The 17,184-nt window shown below is 36.8% G+C and overlaps 2 protein-coding genes across 3 annotated transcripts in view; one reads left to right on the top strand and one right to left on the bottom strand.

Moving 5' to 3' along the window:
- Positions 1–10,507, top strand: part of LOC135206237 (large ribosomal subunit protein mL46-like) — a 72,318-nt gene extending 61,811 nt beyond the window's left edge. For both annotated transcript variants that reach the window (XM_064237612.1, XM_064237611.1), the window contains exons 5-6: positions 29–160; positions 10,184–10,507. In XM_064237612.1, coding sequence (XP_064093682.1) covers positions 29–160; positions 10,184–10,342 — 291 coding nt within the window. In that variant the 3' untranslated portion in view covers positions 10,343–10,507. The remainder of the gene's footprint in view (positions 1–28; positions 161–10,183) is intronic.
- Positions 10,508–14,664: 4,157 nt separating this feature from the next.
- Positions 14,665–17,184, bottom strand: part of LOC135206307 (mucin-2-like) — a 14,567-nt gene continuing 12,047 nt past the window's right edge. Inside the window, exon 5 of the mRNA XM_064237729.1 lies at positions 14,665–15,215. Within this exon, the coding sequence (XP_064093799.1) occupies positions 14,929–15,215 (287 nt within the window). The 3' untranslated portion in view covers positions 14,665–14,928. The remainder of the gene's footprint in view (positions 15,216–17,184) is intronic.

Below are 17,184 nucleotides of genomic sequence, written 5' to 3'. Positions count from 1 at the left end.
TGTAAATTTATTGTGAATACTTTTTCAGACGTGTGAGCGCATCATCAAAGAGAAATGTGGTACAAACCTGAAAGTGAAGGTACTTGGAAATGCGCCCTGTGGTTTTTATAAGTACAAGTATCCTAAACAACTTCGCAGTGAAGGATTCATTGGCGCAAAGGTAAGATGTTCTTTGTACTAGATGTCTTGAGTAGATATGATTGCTTCAGTCCAGGATTTACAAACTACTATGTATATATATATGTATAGGTTTTGAAAGTCCAGAAATAAGCAGATAAAGACAACAAACACACACACACTCTCTCTCTCTCTCTCTCTCTCTCTCTCTCTCTCTCTCTCTCTCTCTCTCTCTCTCTCTCTCTCTCTCTCTCTCTCTCAGAGGTTAATGTAAGATGTACTTGAAATGATATTACTGTAAAGTCTTTTTATGATAAGGCATGTTGTACAGTGTTTAAAGTATTTGCTAATTATTTTCATTTTATTTCCCAGTCTGCTGTTACTGGAAAAGGAAATTAAAATAATTAGTGAGTATATTGTAGATATTGTACAGTATGCTCTATCATCAAAAATCTTTACAGCAGTATCATTTCAAATACCTTTTACCACACACCATTATGCTCAGTATGGGGCCCAACCTGGAATGAGCTTAATAGATGCATAACTACATTATGAGTATGTATCCTGTCAATCATTTTTATCATATAAATCGGTATTTAGTCACTTACACAATATGAAAAAATACAGTAATTAGTGAGTCAGTAGTGTTGCTCTACAACACTATTTACTATTGTTCCACAAAAATCTGCGACAAAGTGAACTGCGGAAGTGTGAATGCGTAAAACCAGGAGGGCACTGTATAAGTATAGATCCATTTTCCATTTAGCTGTTAAAGAGCGTCGTTCTAGCTCTCAATGCTATATTCCCAGGTAAGAGAACAGTTTCCTTTTGAGGTTTCTTCATGTCTGGCAAAGGTGGTATCAGGCACCATTCTGTATTAGGAAATGCTGCCCTGTCTCTAAACTCAACATGTACAACTTCGATCATGATTTTTCTCTCATTAATGAGATGCTTTCCATCCAGGGAGAAAATGCACATTGAGGCATCTTGCTAAGGATTATCAGTATCAGAGGAGGATTTTGGAGTCTTGTTATGTTTTGATCATAAGTTTCATAATCCAAACTGGCCCTGTTGTTGATTCCAGTTGGGATTGTAACCTTAGATAAAAGATATTTACATTTTTTTGTATGCATTACTGACTTTATTTCTTTAATTTCTTGTTCAGAATCATGCAGTATGTCTATTATCTGTTGCTGTTGAATGGCAAAGGCATCTTTGATGTTACTAATTATTTCCTTACGGAATTGATCAAATGGCACAAACTGTGTATCCCTTTTTGGAGGAGCTTGTGCAACTTGAATGAGCATCTTCAGCTGAACTGCAACTACCTGGGTGAATTACTATAACCTTCTGAAATTGTAGTTATTTCAATTGGGTCTAGTTGGATCCTTTTATCCCTTCTTTGGGGAAGAATCCTGATCAGCTTCTGCAAGCTGCATGGGGGATTGATTTCCTTCTATGTATAGTGTTTTCCGTATGGCTAGTTGAAAGTTCTGTCCCTGATCCTTCTGGGTTCAGCAGGGTCCTTTCGGTATCAATATCAACCTCATATTCTTTAAGAAAATCCCCTCCAACTGAGGATTCCTCAATTTCCTCTGCAGGATGTACCTTCGTAGTACTGGGGACTGATGTTACTTGGTTTTAGCCCACATAAGAATCTTCAGAGAAAGAGTTAAGTACTATATTCTGCCGGAGTTCTGCCGGATAGATATAATCTCCCATTCTTCACCCTTGCTGAACTCTTAAGACCCATTGAGACAGTCTAAAATGGGTAGTTTCTTATGAAGCTAGCTGCCATGAGCATACTACAAATTTTGCACATACCTGGTGACCAATCAAATTTGTCCTGATTGTTAAACCTAACCCATTTGTAATGGCTATGTTAAATTTTAATTTTAGCTATAATACCACTGAGATTAGTTCATGTACTAACCTGCTTAACTAACCCAAGCCACATTTTTGTATGGTTTCTTAGGTTAATAGTGCTTAATCTGTGTTAAGCCAATCATAAAAGACTTTTTAGAGGGTTTCTGCTTACTTATACGTATAGGCTATTGCTTAACCCCCACTTCTCGGTTATGGTATATGATTACATATAATTTCAGGGCAGTGGATGGGTATCGTAGATATACGATCAAGATTTGGAGCCATACAGTTTCTTTGAATTATGTAGGAAAAATGTTCCTCTAGTATAATCTATGTTAAGCCAATCATAAAGGACTTTTTAGAGGACTTCCGCTTACTTATTACGTATAGGCTATTGCTTAACCCCCATATCTCGGGTATGGTGTACATATGATCACATATAGCTTCAGGGCAGTGGATGGATATTGTAAATATACGATCAAGATTTGGCGCCATACAGTTTCTTCGAATTATGAAGGAAAAATGTTCCTAGTTCCATATATGACCATTGGCAACTCTTCAGATAACCCTATAAGAGTGTGAGTGAGCTGAAGAGCCCTCAGTCTTGCTTGAGGTAGTTAGGGGGAATGACGTCCCAAATTCCCATCCAAAGGTGCATCGTAAATGTTTTACAATAACTATGCTTGGAATTTGTTCCCAGTTTTATTTCTTAACTTTTATGATATTGTTTGAGCTGTAATTTCTATTTGACAAAATAGAATAAAAAGAAATATTAGAATGAACATCTATAACTTTGTTAAAGTAGTGTATTTTTTACAACTGTCATAGGTAAAAGAGGCCAGCAAGGGGTGAGAAATATTCAGTTACAACTTCCTGTGGAAGGGACTTACATTTTTTTAGAATTTTTACCATATACTTACCATGTGAATATACATATCTTCCTCTTTCCATTGATGAGTTTTTTTTCTTTTTTTAATTGGCCATCCTTAAATTTAACCCAGTCATAGGTGTATGCATTAGCATATACAGGCAGTTCCCAGGTTACGACGGGGCTTCCATTCTTGAGACGCGTCGTAACTGGAAAATCATCGTAAGCCGGGACATTGTCAAAAATGCTAAGAAAATCTTACTTTTAATGCTTTGGGTGCATTGGAAATTATGTAAACTGCATTCTTATAGCATTTTTCATCCCAAAAACCTTAAAATATTGATTATTTTGCATTTTTGGTCTCATTTTTCTTCTGCCAGATGAGCATTGTAGACGTCGAAACTCTGGAAATAATTTCTGATGAATATAATGGAAAAGCACCTTAACCTTGGAACGTTGTAAGCCGAACCTGTCGTAACACGGGGACTGCCTGTATTAGGCCAGACTGTGGGGGTTAAATTAGGTTTATTTAAAACCTAATACGTATATACAAAATATCTCATTGCTTTATTATATAGCCCTCTTGTCTGATACTCAGCCAAGGTATTTCTAGGGCTAATACAAGGATATTCACTTAAAAAGGGATTCCTACATAATCTGGTTAGGCTACTGCCCATTCCAAGTTTATATAATTTTTTTAGGGATATAGGTTACACAAGATATAAACATGTAGCCGTATCAATTAGCTAGGCTAAGTTGTCATAAGCCAAATTATTTTTATTGAGGCTAGGCTAGGCTACTATTTATATTGAGCCTAGGATACTATTTACAGTAGTACCTCAGGATACGAAATTAATCCGTTCCGAGGCGGCCTTCGTAACCTGATTTTTCTGTATCTTGAACCACATTTTACATAAAAATACCCTAATTCGTTCCAAGCCCTACAAAAACACCCAGTAAATTTTATAATAAAGCTAAATTGACCAATAAACAATGAAATACAACAATTTGGACCATTCAATACCTAACTTAAACTACATGTACTACTAATATGTACTACATACCTGTAAATAAAGTGTATTAGTGTACATATTACAAGAAATACTGTACGTACATATGTAGTAAAATGTGGAACCTTACCTTTCGAGTGAGGCGACCTCCGAAAGTGGCGACAGAGGAGCAGGACAAATGGCAGAAAACTTGAACGCTTAGCTTTACGAAACACATTAACAAATGTCAGGAAACATTAACACTAAACTTTACGAAACACTTTAACAAATGGCACAAAACGTTAACACCTGACTCTTAAAATTAATTTTTTTTTTCTTTTTGATTTCTAATTTTTTTTTTTTTTTTTACTTTTTATACTTTACGTTTTTTTTACAAAATTTCAATTTCTTCACCACTTTCAACTTTGTTTTTTTGTAGTATCACTTGGATCTTCTTGTTTGCTTACTCTTACTAAAGGCCTCTTTAAAAAATAACTATCCAAGGAAGATTGCTTCTGCCTGCTTTTCAAAATGTTCCTGAAACGACTCAGGCAAACGTCATCGAACTACGCAAGCATACGGCCTGTGTAAGCCTTTTCGGGGTGTCTGTTTTCTACAAATGATTGCACCTTATGAAAAGCAGCTAGAGCATCCTTAATTTCTGCCGTTGTCATAGGGTCGTCGTCCTCCTCATCGCCGCTGCTAGAGAACTCTTCTTGAACGACGTTATGTTACATGGCCTCCAACTCCTTCAGGTCATCCGTGGTAAGCTCCCCTTGGTGCTCCTCGAGAAGGTCATTGATGTCGTCCTCGTCGACAACCAGCCCCGTGGACTTGCCAAGTGCAACGATCTCGTCAAGATCTGGTTGCGAAATAGTTTCAGGATCGTCATCTGTTTCTGAATCTGCATCAGCTTTGCCCACGTTGAATCCCTCGAAGTCTCGGGTGGATGCGGCATCAGGCCAGAGTTTCCTCCACGAAGAATTCAAGGTTCGCCTCGAAACCTCCTGCCAAGCTTGATTGATGAGTTGGATGCATATCACGATATTGAAATGCTCCTTCCAAAATTCATGCAAAGTGAGGTATGAGGTATCGGTGGTGGTGAAACATCTCTTGAAAAGATGTTTCGTATACAGCTTCTTGAAGTTCGATATCACTTGCTGGTCCATGGGCTGGAGGAGAGGGGTGGTGTTAGGCAAAAGATAAAGAACCTTGAAGAAAGAATACTACACTAGGATATCTCCTTTGAGGCCAGGAGGGTGAGCAGGGGCATTGTCCAACAACAGCAGACATTTCAGAGTGAGGCGCTTCTCTTCCAAGAATTTCTTCACTGTCAGGCTGAAACAGGATGTACCCACTCGGTGAACAAAAGTCTCTTTACCCAGGCTTTCACATTAGCCCTCCACATCAGTGGAAGCTTCTCCTTTAGCACTTTGTGGGCCATGAAGGATCGAGGATTCTCCGAACGATAGACAAGTAGGGGCTTCACCTTGCAATCCCCTGGCGTTCGAACAAAGTGCAAGCGTAAGCCTGTCTTTCATAGGCTTTTGCCCGGGTAGCTTCTTCTCTTCCTCCGTGATGTACATCCGACGAGGTGTTTTTTTTTTCCAAAAAAGGCCAGTCTCATCACAGCTGAAGACTTGCTGAGAACTGTAGCCTTCGTTGATCGTCATCTCGTCGAAAGTCTTAATAAAGGCTTTGGCTGCTTTCGTGTCCGAGCTGGCAGCCTCCCCATGCCGCACCACTGAATGGATGCCAGTCAGTTTCTGGAATTTTTCAAACCACCCACGAGAAGCCTTGAAGTCTGGGGTTGGTGTCGATGTCCCTTCTCCTTCGTTGTCTTCGGCCTGGGCAATCAAATCGCTGAAAATAGCGCTGGCCTTGTGGGAGATTGCCGTCTCCGTTATTGTATCGCCAGCGATTTCTTTGTCTTTTATCCATACAATAAGCAGCCTCTCCATCTCATCGTGCACGTGGCTCCTCTTATTGGACAAAATATAGTCACGCCCTTGGAAGGTGTAGCTGCTTTGATGGCTTCCTTCTGCTTAAGGATGGTGCCTATCGTCGACGGGTTTCTGCCGTATTCCTTAGCGATCACACTCAACCACATGCCAGCTTGATAATCTCCATTTTTGTCTCCATAGAAAGCATCCTCTTCTTTCCGTGAACTTCAGCAACTTTCTTGGGACCCATGACTATACGTAATTAAGTTATGTAGTATACTAATTAAGTTCTCACATAAAACGATAAAGTACAAAGCAATATCACTAAAACGAATTTACGTTAACAAACTAAATCGTGCGTATATGTGAACAAACTAATTCCGCGTGCGTTTGATAATGCTGATGCGACAAAGTGGCTGAAGAATGCCTTTACGTAGAGCACGATGGGAGAGATGCTGACAGCATCAGGAACCAATGGGAGAGCGGGAGGATGGTGGAGAGTGTACTCAGTTGGTGGCGCGCGAGTTTTAAAATTGTTCTCGGCGGTCCGGGTGAATCTCGGGACTTTACAGCAACAACCTTTCGTAACCTGAATTATTTTTGTATGCAGAGCCAAAAAAATCTTCGTATTTGCTTTCGTAACTTGAATTTTTCGTAAGTTGGGACTTTCGTATGTCGAGGTTCCACTGTATATATATAATCCTAGGATTATTTGTTCATTATCTAGTATAAATTATTACTTAATCAAGATTATTATAGACCATGCATAATTGTGTAGGTTATATAAAAAATGCTACTGATACCAGCCTTCTTGTTAGGTTACCACTTTATCTAACCCGGGTTGATTAGAACACATCCCAGGTAACTTGAGCTACTATATAAAAGTGACCAGAGAATATATAACTGAATTATCACTTACTCTAGGCCTAATCTAGAATACTGCCTAATCAGGATCAAAAACTTCATCACTCAAGGTTACATGTTATTTAAAACACAAATACCTAGTCTGTAGCCTTTAAGGTTAGGCTACTGTCTCATCCAACACTGGTTGCCAATTTCGAGTAGTCCTTAGGTTACGTGGTCTAGGCTAATGTATAGTCATATAAGATATTTAGTAAAAGTTTATCACTTAACATTAGGTACTACCTAGTCCTGGGTTCTTTAGATCATGCTAAATATACAGGCTATATAAACTGAAAAATGTGTAGCCTCTTTATCAAATCCTAGGAACCTATCACTTAACATTAGGTTCCAGGCTACAAACAAGAGCTACCATTGTCAAAATTATTTGCAATAAATCAGTTAGGCTAACAGTTCATGTAGGCTTCTTCCTAGGATATTGTAGACAACGTTATCTGAAAAGATTAACTAAATTAATAATCAATTGAGAAACAATTCTTTAGCTAAAGCTTCCAAAAGGAATGACAAATTCTTTTAACTATTTTCATTTTCAAAAATATGCTAGCAAGGATCGTTTAATACACCGACCATGTGCTCGCCAAACAAAGGCAGGTTTCCATATACAAAGCAAACCTTTGGTTTTAGTTTTAAACTAAAATATTTTTTACTCATGCTTAAAAAAAACCATTTAACTTTCAAATTTTGATGATTCCATGATCTTCAAAGAAAAATTGGAGATTGAACCATCTCAAATGAGGAGCACAGGCTTTGTACATTTTAAGTCTGCGTTGACTAGAAAGGTAATGGATCTTGGTCTTTTAACCAGCTTGATTTTAAAACAGGATGGCTGACATGCATGTGCCATAGTCACTTCTGCAGTTTTGACTTAGGAAACTGGGGTACAGCTGCACTAAAGACAAGATAAATTGCCTTCTTGTCTTTGAGTTCATTATACTCTATCATGGGTCATAGTGTTTATCATTACAACACAAGATCAGGCTAAAAGATATTTCTTTTATATTAGTTTAGTCACCATGGAAGGTAATCCTTTAAGGACGAAACAGCGACTACGCTATCAAAAAGAATGTTTAAATTGGTTTATGGGCTACTGTCTTCATTGTTTTTGCAGCACTGTGAACAACAAATTGTAAAAAAAGCATGGAAAACGAATGTGACAATAAAAATTTATTCTAAAATAATTGTCCTACTTTAAAATATCCCATTTCCTCTAGCGTTAATGTAATAAAGAAAACGGCTTATAGGGATAACTGTCCTTATGTATCTAAATTTCTCTCATTGTTTCTCTTTTTTTTAATCCAAAAATATTGCTCTTGCTGCTTCCTGAAAAGTTACTTAGTTTTCAAAACTAAATGCTTCAATCTCCAAGAAGACTGAAACAAGACTTGTGTTTATTCAAGATTATTTGTTGAATAACCTTCAATCATTAGGTAGAAAGTCATTTACTTCATTATCATTCTCATTGCTCCTTATTTATCAGTGATGTATAGGTAATTGGGATATATGTATATGTGTACGTACCATATGTGCAGTCTTTTTTTTTATAAGACCATGTATTTTCTAATTAAAACACATTTGATGGGCTTTGTGAGAATTTCATATATGTATTTGTTTCATTTATTCTATGTTTATCCTAGGGTTTCTTAGTTTCTTACTCTGTGTCATGAGCTACATATACTAACAGTATTCTAATATTTTACATATAACATTTACTTTCACTTTCATTGAAAACAAGGACTGCAGAAGAATGAAAAGTAAAATGATTTAATAAGTATACTTTTAGGTGGATCATAGCAACATTAATGAAGTGCCTATAGATAAAGGTGGCAAACTCAAAGTACCATTACCATAACTCTGAATTAGGCACAATATATTGAATAACTAAAAGTTACATACATGGTAAAAGGCTATCATAATTTGCTAGTAAAAAGAAAAGGCTGAAGTGTTTTATAGATTACAGGGGTCCATGAATTTTTAAACCTACCTTAAAAAGTTAGTTTTGATTACTGAAGGGAATGTTGTTGAACTATAAACTGTGCTGTACATATTTTGATAATAAGAAAAAAGTGTAGATAGGGTATGATGATGATCATTTATTTGTGTCAACACCTATAGATCTGTATCTTAAGCACTCAAGGCAGTGAATGGCAACTGTTGACAAAATGAGGTGTAATTGCCATCTAGTGGTGGTTACCCAAAAGAAAACTCATGACTCAGATCTTGAGTGACACCACACTGTTTCCAGGCAGTATTCCATAAGTATAGCGAAGCAAAAAATTTTACATTGTAAGGACTCCTTTTGTGTACCATTTTTGTAGACATGCTTGTTGAATTTGGATTACAAACTTGTGTTTTGTATCTTTATGATGTCATGAAATGTGATTAAAAGTCATTTGTTTTGAAGAATGCCTGTACTGATGTGGTGGGATCAAAAGCAAAGCAAAGCAGACAAGATTTCCCCACATTTATGTTAGTCTGCCCGGCTACCAAAATTTCCCCTGCCACACTTTTCTCTTTACATTACTAATTACTAACAGGACTATTGGTTCAACAAGATAAAACACAAAAACACTCAAAAACCATGTACTCGCTAACTCTTGACACAATCAGGGTGATATGCTGTGCTGCCCACTGGATTCAGTCATTGAAACACAAGCAACTGCTGAATATCATACACCAAAAAACCAAACTAGCACCAAAACAACACAACAAATCCCTACACAAACAAACACCTATGACACTAAAACTTTACACAGCTCAACAAACCTCACAATTCTAACACAAACAAACACCAATCAACACTGAGACTATACAACAAACCAACAACACAAACAAACACCAATCAACACCAAGAGTTCACAACAATTCACAAACAAGACACAACAGAAACTCAAAAGCTCAACAACCTTCAGATGGACACAAGCACAACAAACTCAATCACACAATACCAAAATAATCCAGAAAACATGTAACTGCAACTCACTACCTCTGTCCAAAAAAACTGCCTCACTAGACTGACTGCCAAACACAGACTGACCACTTCTCACTCCCTCAAGGCTCTGCGAACGAATCTGCAGACGAACCCAACTGCCCACCAACAAGCAATTCACTCACTACCTACTCACACACCATTCAAGCTCAGACACAAACCTTCCCCATACTATCTTAACAACAACAAATAAACACAAAACACGACATAGCAAATACACAAAACGTCCAAACCCTTCCCATTGCCTCCAACAGACACAAACAACTTAATAAAACAACAATCAAAACAACCAGCCACTCTCTCTCTCTCTCACAAACAACCCTTGAGAACATTGTCAAATGTAACTACTACATCACTCCTCCCTACTATGAATGTTTTGGGAGGATTTTGCTCATTATTTTCTCATAGGTAATAATGAGGCTTGATTTAGGTTTAGTTTGGAAAAATATTACATAATGTTTCAGTAGGATTACATTGGTTACTTTTTACACAGGTTTTCTTCTATAAAGCTCAAGTTACTGGAGTAACTGGAGAAGTACAACCAGGATCTGATATTGCTGAACATCAGTGGCTGACACATAACCAGTTGGATGGAAAATTAAAAAGTTCATATGCTAAGTCTGTTGCTATGTTCCTTGTTTCCGACCAGTAAAATTGAATAAATTTGAATGGATGGGTGCTTCATGTTCAAAACTTTTTAGTGAGAAGCTAAGTAATATTGAGTGTATGGACATGGAAAAAGCAATTGGAATATGTGGTTTGTTATGGATAAAATGAGTGTAAATATGTATAGTTTTGAAATAAATATAACATCATAGTTCCATAGTTTTACTTACCCGTGCATATTATTGATAGGCTGCATTTTACTTGTGAATAAACTTTATTAACATCTTATCTTTCTCTAGTGTAATGAATATCTTTTAAGAAATCATTGAATCATATGATGTTATCTTCTGAATCTGTTTTTTTCCGGTTGCAAGTAAAGAAAAAGGAAAGGTTTTTGTTTAAAAAAAATGTCATACAGGTCCTCAAAATATCTTAGAAGTGATTCATCATGTTGTAAAGTTTCAAGGGTCCCAGTTGACAAATAGAGGCAGGTGTCTTGGACAGATGTCAAAGTTTATGTATATCTGAGGTGAATGGGCAGTGGGACAGTTATGTACTTACTGAGTTTGGTAAAAAGGGAGGCTCGATAGGATTGGCTGTTTCAGAATTACAGGCAATGCCTGCTTACCGGCCGTACTTAACCAGTATTTCGATTTTGTGATGAATGGAAGCGATTTTCGGTGCCGGTAAGTGGTTTATCGGCATTGATTACCAATTTATTGGTGCCAATAACCGGTTAACAGTACCATCAAGTGGTTTATCTGCATTTACGGCATCACAAACACCATTTATTACCATAATTATTGTGATATTCCAGTTAACAATGATTTTCAGTTTGCAACACTTAGCCAGGAACTGCCTGTATAAACTAAGTGGACCTAACGATTCTTGTTTTACAATAAAGAGCTGGACCTTTTGAGGAGACATAGCATTTCAGTTACCCTGGCTGCATGTTATATTTTGAGCTTTCATTAATCATAAAGGAATAAAAAGAAGCCTCATCCTGAAGGAAGTATAAGATCGCTTGTCTACCAGTTGAGAAAAAAACACCTTGGGTATCCATTAGTATACAGAGTAGTATTTGTGGGGAAGACTGTATAAGAAATGACAAAGCAAACAGAAATGTGGTGTTCATAGGTTGGAAGACAGACAAGATGCATAGATGCATGATAAAAAAGGGAAGAGGAGCAGTCGGCTAGAAAGTGGTAAATAGGGAGTAGCAGAACACCAACTATGCCAAAATAATGGACTTGGACCAGTTAAGAATTCTCATAGAAAGTAGTCAAGATAGAAGTCCATGGGGAACTTAAGGTTCTCACAGTTAAGGGGAAAACTTGATGTCAGATATTGATGCTTAAAATTCCATTGCCCTTGTGATATTTTTTGTGTTGTCCTAATCATATGTGTTTGTAAATACTGCAAGTTTATACCCCCTCTCCCTTAAATACAGATTTGCATTCCTTATTTGAACATTTTCAGAATACAAGTATACCCATGGTAACATATATAAGTATAAAGTTCATAGTAAAATAGCAAACTGAGCAATTCCTCACAAGATATATCAGACTGAACTCGTAGTAAAATCAGAGGATAAAAATTGGTGCAACATACCTGTTGAAAATTTGAAATAAATTAATTGAGTGACATGAGAGAGGAGCTAATGGCAGTGGTAGTGAACATAGCACCTGGACAGTACTGACTGTTTCAGAAATCAAGATAAAAGATATTTCTTATTAAAATGATGATGAGAGAAAAAAATAATAATTAATGAAGACCAACACCACTGGAGTGCCTGAGTGGTATGATCAGTATGGTCTTGGCCTGCCACCTCGTTGGCCGCGAGTTCGATTCTCGGGCATTCACTGATGAGTTAGAGATGTGTATTTCTGGTGATAGAAGTTCACTCTCAACGTGGTTCAGAATTCATGTAAAGCCAATGGTCCCGTTGCTGAATAACCACTGGTTCCATGCAACATAAAAACACCATAAAAAACAAACATCACTGGAAAGTTCTCTAGATCTCAACTCATCACAAAAATGGCCTCATATTTCTTAAAATTATACAGTCCCATATTTTTACATCACAAGATAAAGAAGTTTCCCTGCATTATATGAACCTCTTATTTTGCTTATGCCATGCAGCCCAGAAGTACAGTGTTAGCCAAGAGAGTAACCCTTGGTAAAAGGGTTACTCTCTTGACCTACAATTGACCTACACCTATACAAAAAAAAAAAAACGTGTACTTACCAACTCCAGATATTCCAGGGCTATCCTGTGCTGTCCACTGGTCAAGGTCACAGAGATATAAACAACCACAAGCCAAAACCAAGAGCCACAACCCAATAACACCACAACAACAACAACCACCAAGGACCATAACTCGACACAACACCCAAGGACCACAACCCCACAACTCAACAACACCACAACAAACAAGGAACACAACCACAACTCAACAACACAACAAACCAACAAGGAACACAACAACAACAACCAAGGAATGCAACCACAACAAAAGACCACTGCACAACCAATCACTAACACAAAAACAACAACACAAAATAAAACGCAACACACACACCCACTAACAACACCAAGAAATCAAACAACAACAAAGACAACAGCACAGGCACAACAACTCTAAGGAAACAACACTAACTAAAAACAAATCAACAAAACACAACGTATCTGACCAAAATGCCTTCAACACTGCTGCTTACACTACTGGCTGTCACAGGCTCTAACCCAAGACTGACTAAAGACTAACCAAAAACACAGAACTCTGAACTCCAACAGCACCAGCAGACAACCCAGCACCAACAGCCAATACAGTCGTTAACAATCCATACAGCAATTAAACCCTCTCTCTCTCTCTCTCTCTCTCTCTCTCTCTCTCTCTCTCTCTCTCTCTCTCTCTCTCTCTCTCTCTCTCTCTCTCACACACACACAGACGTTGTCAAATGGAACTCCATAACTCCTCCATATAGTAAGATACAGTAATGTTTTTAGACCAGTGGTTCTTAAACTTTTATTACCATAACCCCTTTCAAGAGTTGGTCCTTCCCTCCACACACCCCTTGTATCTAAGAGTAAAATTCCCTCTCAGATTTAAAGGAAAATAAAAAAATAAAGGAAAGGGGTTTCAAGCAGTAGTGAGGGAGGTAAATAATAATAACACAAGGTAAGCCCAACGAGTAATTAAGGAATTTAAAAATTTTCCCTAAGGCTCGTGCCTCCCCTGGAAATTGCTGACACGCCCCAAGTTTAAAAACCACTGTTTTAGACTGATTGACCTGCCCATTTTTACGTGTGCATATCGTTCACCTAGTATTCACAAGTAAAAAAATGGGTAACCTTCACGTGAAGCATGGAAGTTTAAAGGCTTGTACAGTAGATATACGTATGCAAACTTGTGTTTTTTTTTTTTTTTTTTTTTCTTTTTTTTTTTTTTTTTTTTTTTTTAGATTGTATCATGGGTGTGCTCATGTAGAATAAAACTGCATTTTTATGTGCACATAATTGCAACATTATTCATGGGTAGTTCATTCTATACGTTTACTTTCTCATTACAATTTAGTTGGTATATACAGGATAAATTTTTTTTATTTTCTACTAAACAGTTCATGAAGAGTCTACAAAGCCATGGACTTTCCTTAGCTATCCTAGAACACCAAATTAGCGGGAAAGATAATAAAGGGATGATGAGTGAGCAAATTGCCATTTACCCATATCTCACCCTACTGCTTTCTCTGATTATGCTATAGAAGTTAGATCATCTGTGTATAATTGCTACTTGTTTGTCCTCCAGCACCTTTTCCAATATTTTCATTGACAGTTTAGTACATACAATACTACATCTCTACAAAGTGTACTGTATATGTGTAATTTTTTACGCAGATAAGTTGTCATACTGTCCTTACAATATTTTTTTTTTTAAATAGTCTTGATGAGACGTTATTTAAAACAAAACAGAACAAATAAAAGAAAGGAAAAATATTATTTTACTCGGAGGCATATGTATGGACTTCTTATTACAAGAACTAAAATAAAATTATTATCCAGCTCAAATTCAATTACATATAGAGCATGCCAGTAATAGTTATTAGTGATAAACTTTCAAATAAAGTAAATGAATTTATTTTCTTTCAGGAAAAAATACATACTAATTAAAATGTATTTCAGAAACTATATACAAAAAATTTACAAGTTCTAGTACAGTTATCATTAAAACTGCTCATCTTTGTTGAACATGGTCAGTATAGTTCATGCACTAAGTCATTTGGTAGTATGTTTCAACATGTTGTGGATCCATTCTTGAGTAGTTCTTGAATACTCTGCGACTGATCACCCACATGTGAAGTACTGATCTGGGGCCTGCTTATTGGCAGTGGTTTAGGTATGGCAAAAGGAGGAGACGGAGTAGTTGTGGTTGTACGTCGTAGGAGCTCGGATAATATAGGGACATATAAATCAACACTGACGCTGAACGAATTGGGAGCCGTTGTTGTTACTGAAAAGGAAGAACAGGAATCAGACGGTGCTAGTCTCTTCCAGCTGCTTGTTAAGGATGATTTTGTGTCATTGTCTCCACTGCTCTGTAACCAGTCACCTGTGGAGATGAAACACAAAGGTCATTTACAGGACATGCAAGTCTCAACAGCTGCTAGTTGTCCATGGTGACCTTGCCCGATGTGGCCTTGATAGTCTTGACTTGGTAGTTGTATAACTTGTGCAGGTAGGCTAGGTGGGTTTGAAACTGCATTATCTAACACAGTGCTTAAGTAATCAAGAAAAGGTCTAGGTATTGGTCGTCTTGTCGGTTGAGGTTGGGGTCGGCGTAATGGGTGTAACACAAATTTTGATGCAGGATTTGACAGCGGCACAGATGTCCTCCTCATTGATGCAAATGAATTAATGCCTGAAATATTTCAAGATGATATAATGTCATTGCTTTTTCTTATATTTCATTCAACAGCTAAATTCAAAAGTTAAGTTCTCATTATGTTGTACATTTATTATATAAAAGCTAACACTTTTGTCAGCCATACTATTTATGTTTCAAGGCAAGAATGAAAAGCAGCCAGTAATGAAATTCCAAAGTTCACTGGTAGCCCACTTGTCCATGGCAAGAAAGTTATTCCTTTTACCAGTATGTTAAACATGGACTTTCCTAGAAAGCCAATACAGAATAGTATAATGCCATTTGTTAAAATAGGAAGGAACTGAAAATAAATTGTAAAACTAGAATACGTACAATTAGCAACAAATAAGAATGCATAAATAATTAAGGAATAAATATATAAATAAATAGTAAAGATAAGCACATTATTTAGTGCAAGGGAACTTAATGGTGTGCCGTATGTAACCTGACTATGACAATAACAGTACAGATAGATATTTTAGATGGTTAGGTCATTAACTGCAACAAATTTCCTATCAAAAGAGAGACTAATCTTACCATCTGGCAAAGTAGAAAGAATCTAGGATTCATGAGTGGCAAGGATTATGACTAGACTAGATTACTTTATTTTAAATGAGATGAAAAAGCAAGAACATGAAGTAGTTTCAATTACATTATTCATTGACAAATTTGAAACTGCTAGGAATTTCAGAATGTTGATGAAGAAGATAAACTGATTTTTTTTTTCAAATAAATTTTCAGAACTAGAGAGAGTAAAAGAGCTCAGGTAATCCTGATGACGTTTGAATGTTTCGTGATTTGGGACTCCCATTTTGAAGGTACAGTATTTGGCAGAAAAGGCAACTGTGATTTAATGTCAACAGTTGAAGGAGGAAGAACATAAATTATTACAAGGTACTGAGTAATGTTTCTTTTTCATTTTAGAACAGTAAATTCCAGTTCTGTTTCTCGTTTGTAGTTACTAAAAAATAGTAATTTTGTCTTATTTGTACGTTGCTACAAAGAAGTTTTATATCTTATTGATATTTGAATGTACTATCTACAATTTTCATTTGGATTACAACAGTACTGTATATACTAGTTCTACTGTACATGGAAGTGAAGAGGTAAAAATTTAATTATTTAGATATTGAACCTACCAGCCTCTTAGTTGCTCTTGTCTGTTATATATAACACTTAGTATATGAAGACCTGTTTTTGCAAACAAGCAAGCTAGGCTGCTGGAAGATAGGCAGAGTGAAGGGAAGTAGGGGAAGGATGAGGAAAGTAATACAATATTTGGGAACTGGCATCAAGTAGAAGGTAGAAATATTGGATGGGTTCAATTGTTCTTAAACAATTCCTTTTCCTTTTGATGCAAAGTTTGTATTTTCTTGTAGTAGTCTACTATTCAGGTTAATGTACTTCAGTATACTTGAGGTATACACTACACAAATTCTCACTGGCCTTGTTCAAATCAGGTATGCCTTTGTCTTTGTAAAACTTGACCTGTGAAGACTCTTGAGCATAAACTGTCAGTATAAGCAGTGGCGGTTCGCCTGTAGGCACTGTGGAGCTGCAACATTCCCTATAGATTTCATATATATGCACAAAATTATGACTATATACATGAATATGAGAAATTAAGTATAGATTATCAATAATCTTTTAAAGATGATTACCATTCTTTTGTTTTTGAAAATTAAATAAAGGCAAATGAATTGAAACAATATGTGGAACTGCGGTACTTTGCAGTTCTAATTTTGTTAGCAGGGCGATAGTGGGCAGCCAGCCCGAGCGTAAAGGGGAGGAGAGCACTGCCCTTTCGAGCAGTGTTAGTCTAGCTGTTGGAGGGTGTTTTGAAATTGTTTTGAAATTCGTCAAGGCTTAATCAATATGTATTATTAGTGACAATGGACAATGATAAAATTAGTGACGATACTGATGGTATGTGATGGAGAATAATCAACTCAGTGGCGAGTTGTAG

The sequence above is a fragment of the Macrobrachium nipponense genome, chromosome 29 (genome assembly GCF_015104395.2).
Source record: "Macrobrachium nipponense isolate FS-2020 chromosome 29, ASM1510439v2, whole genome shotgun sequence".
In the NCBI taxonomy this organism is placed as follows: Eukaryota; Metazoa; Arthropoda; class Malacostraca; order Decapoda; family Palaemonidae; genus Macrobrachium; species Macrobrachium nipponense.
This window is presented reverse-complemented; position numbering and strand designations above follow the sequence as displayed.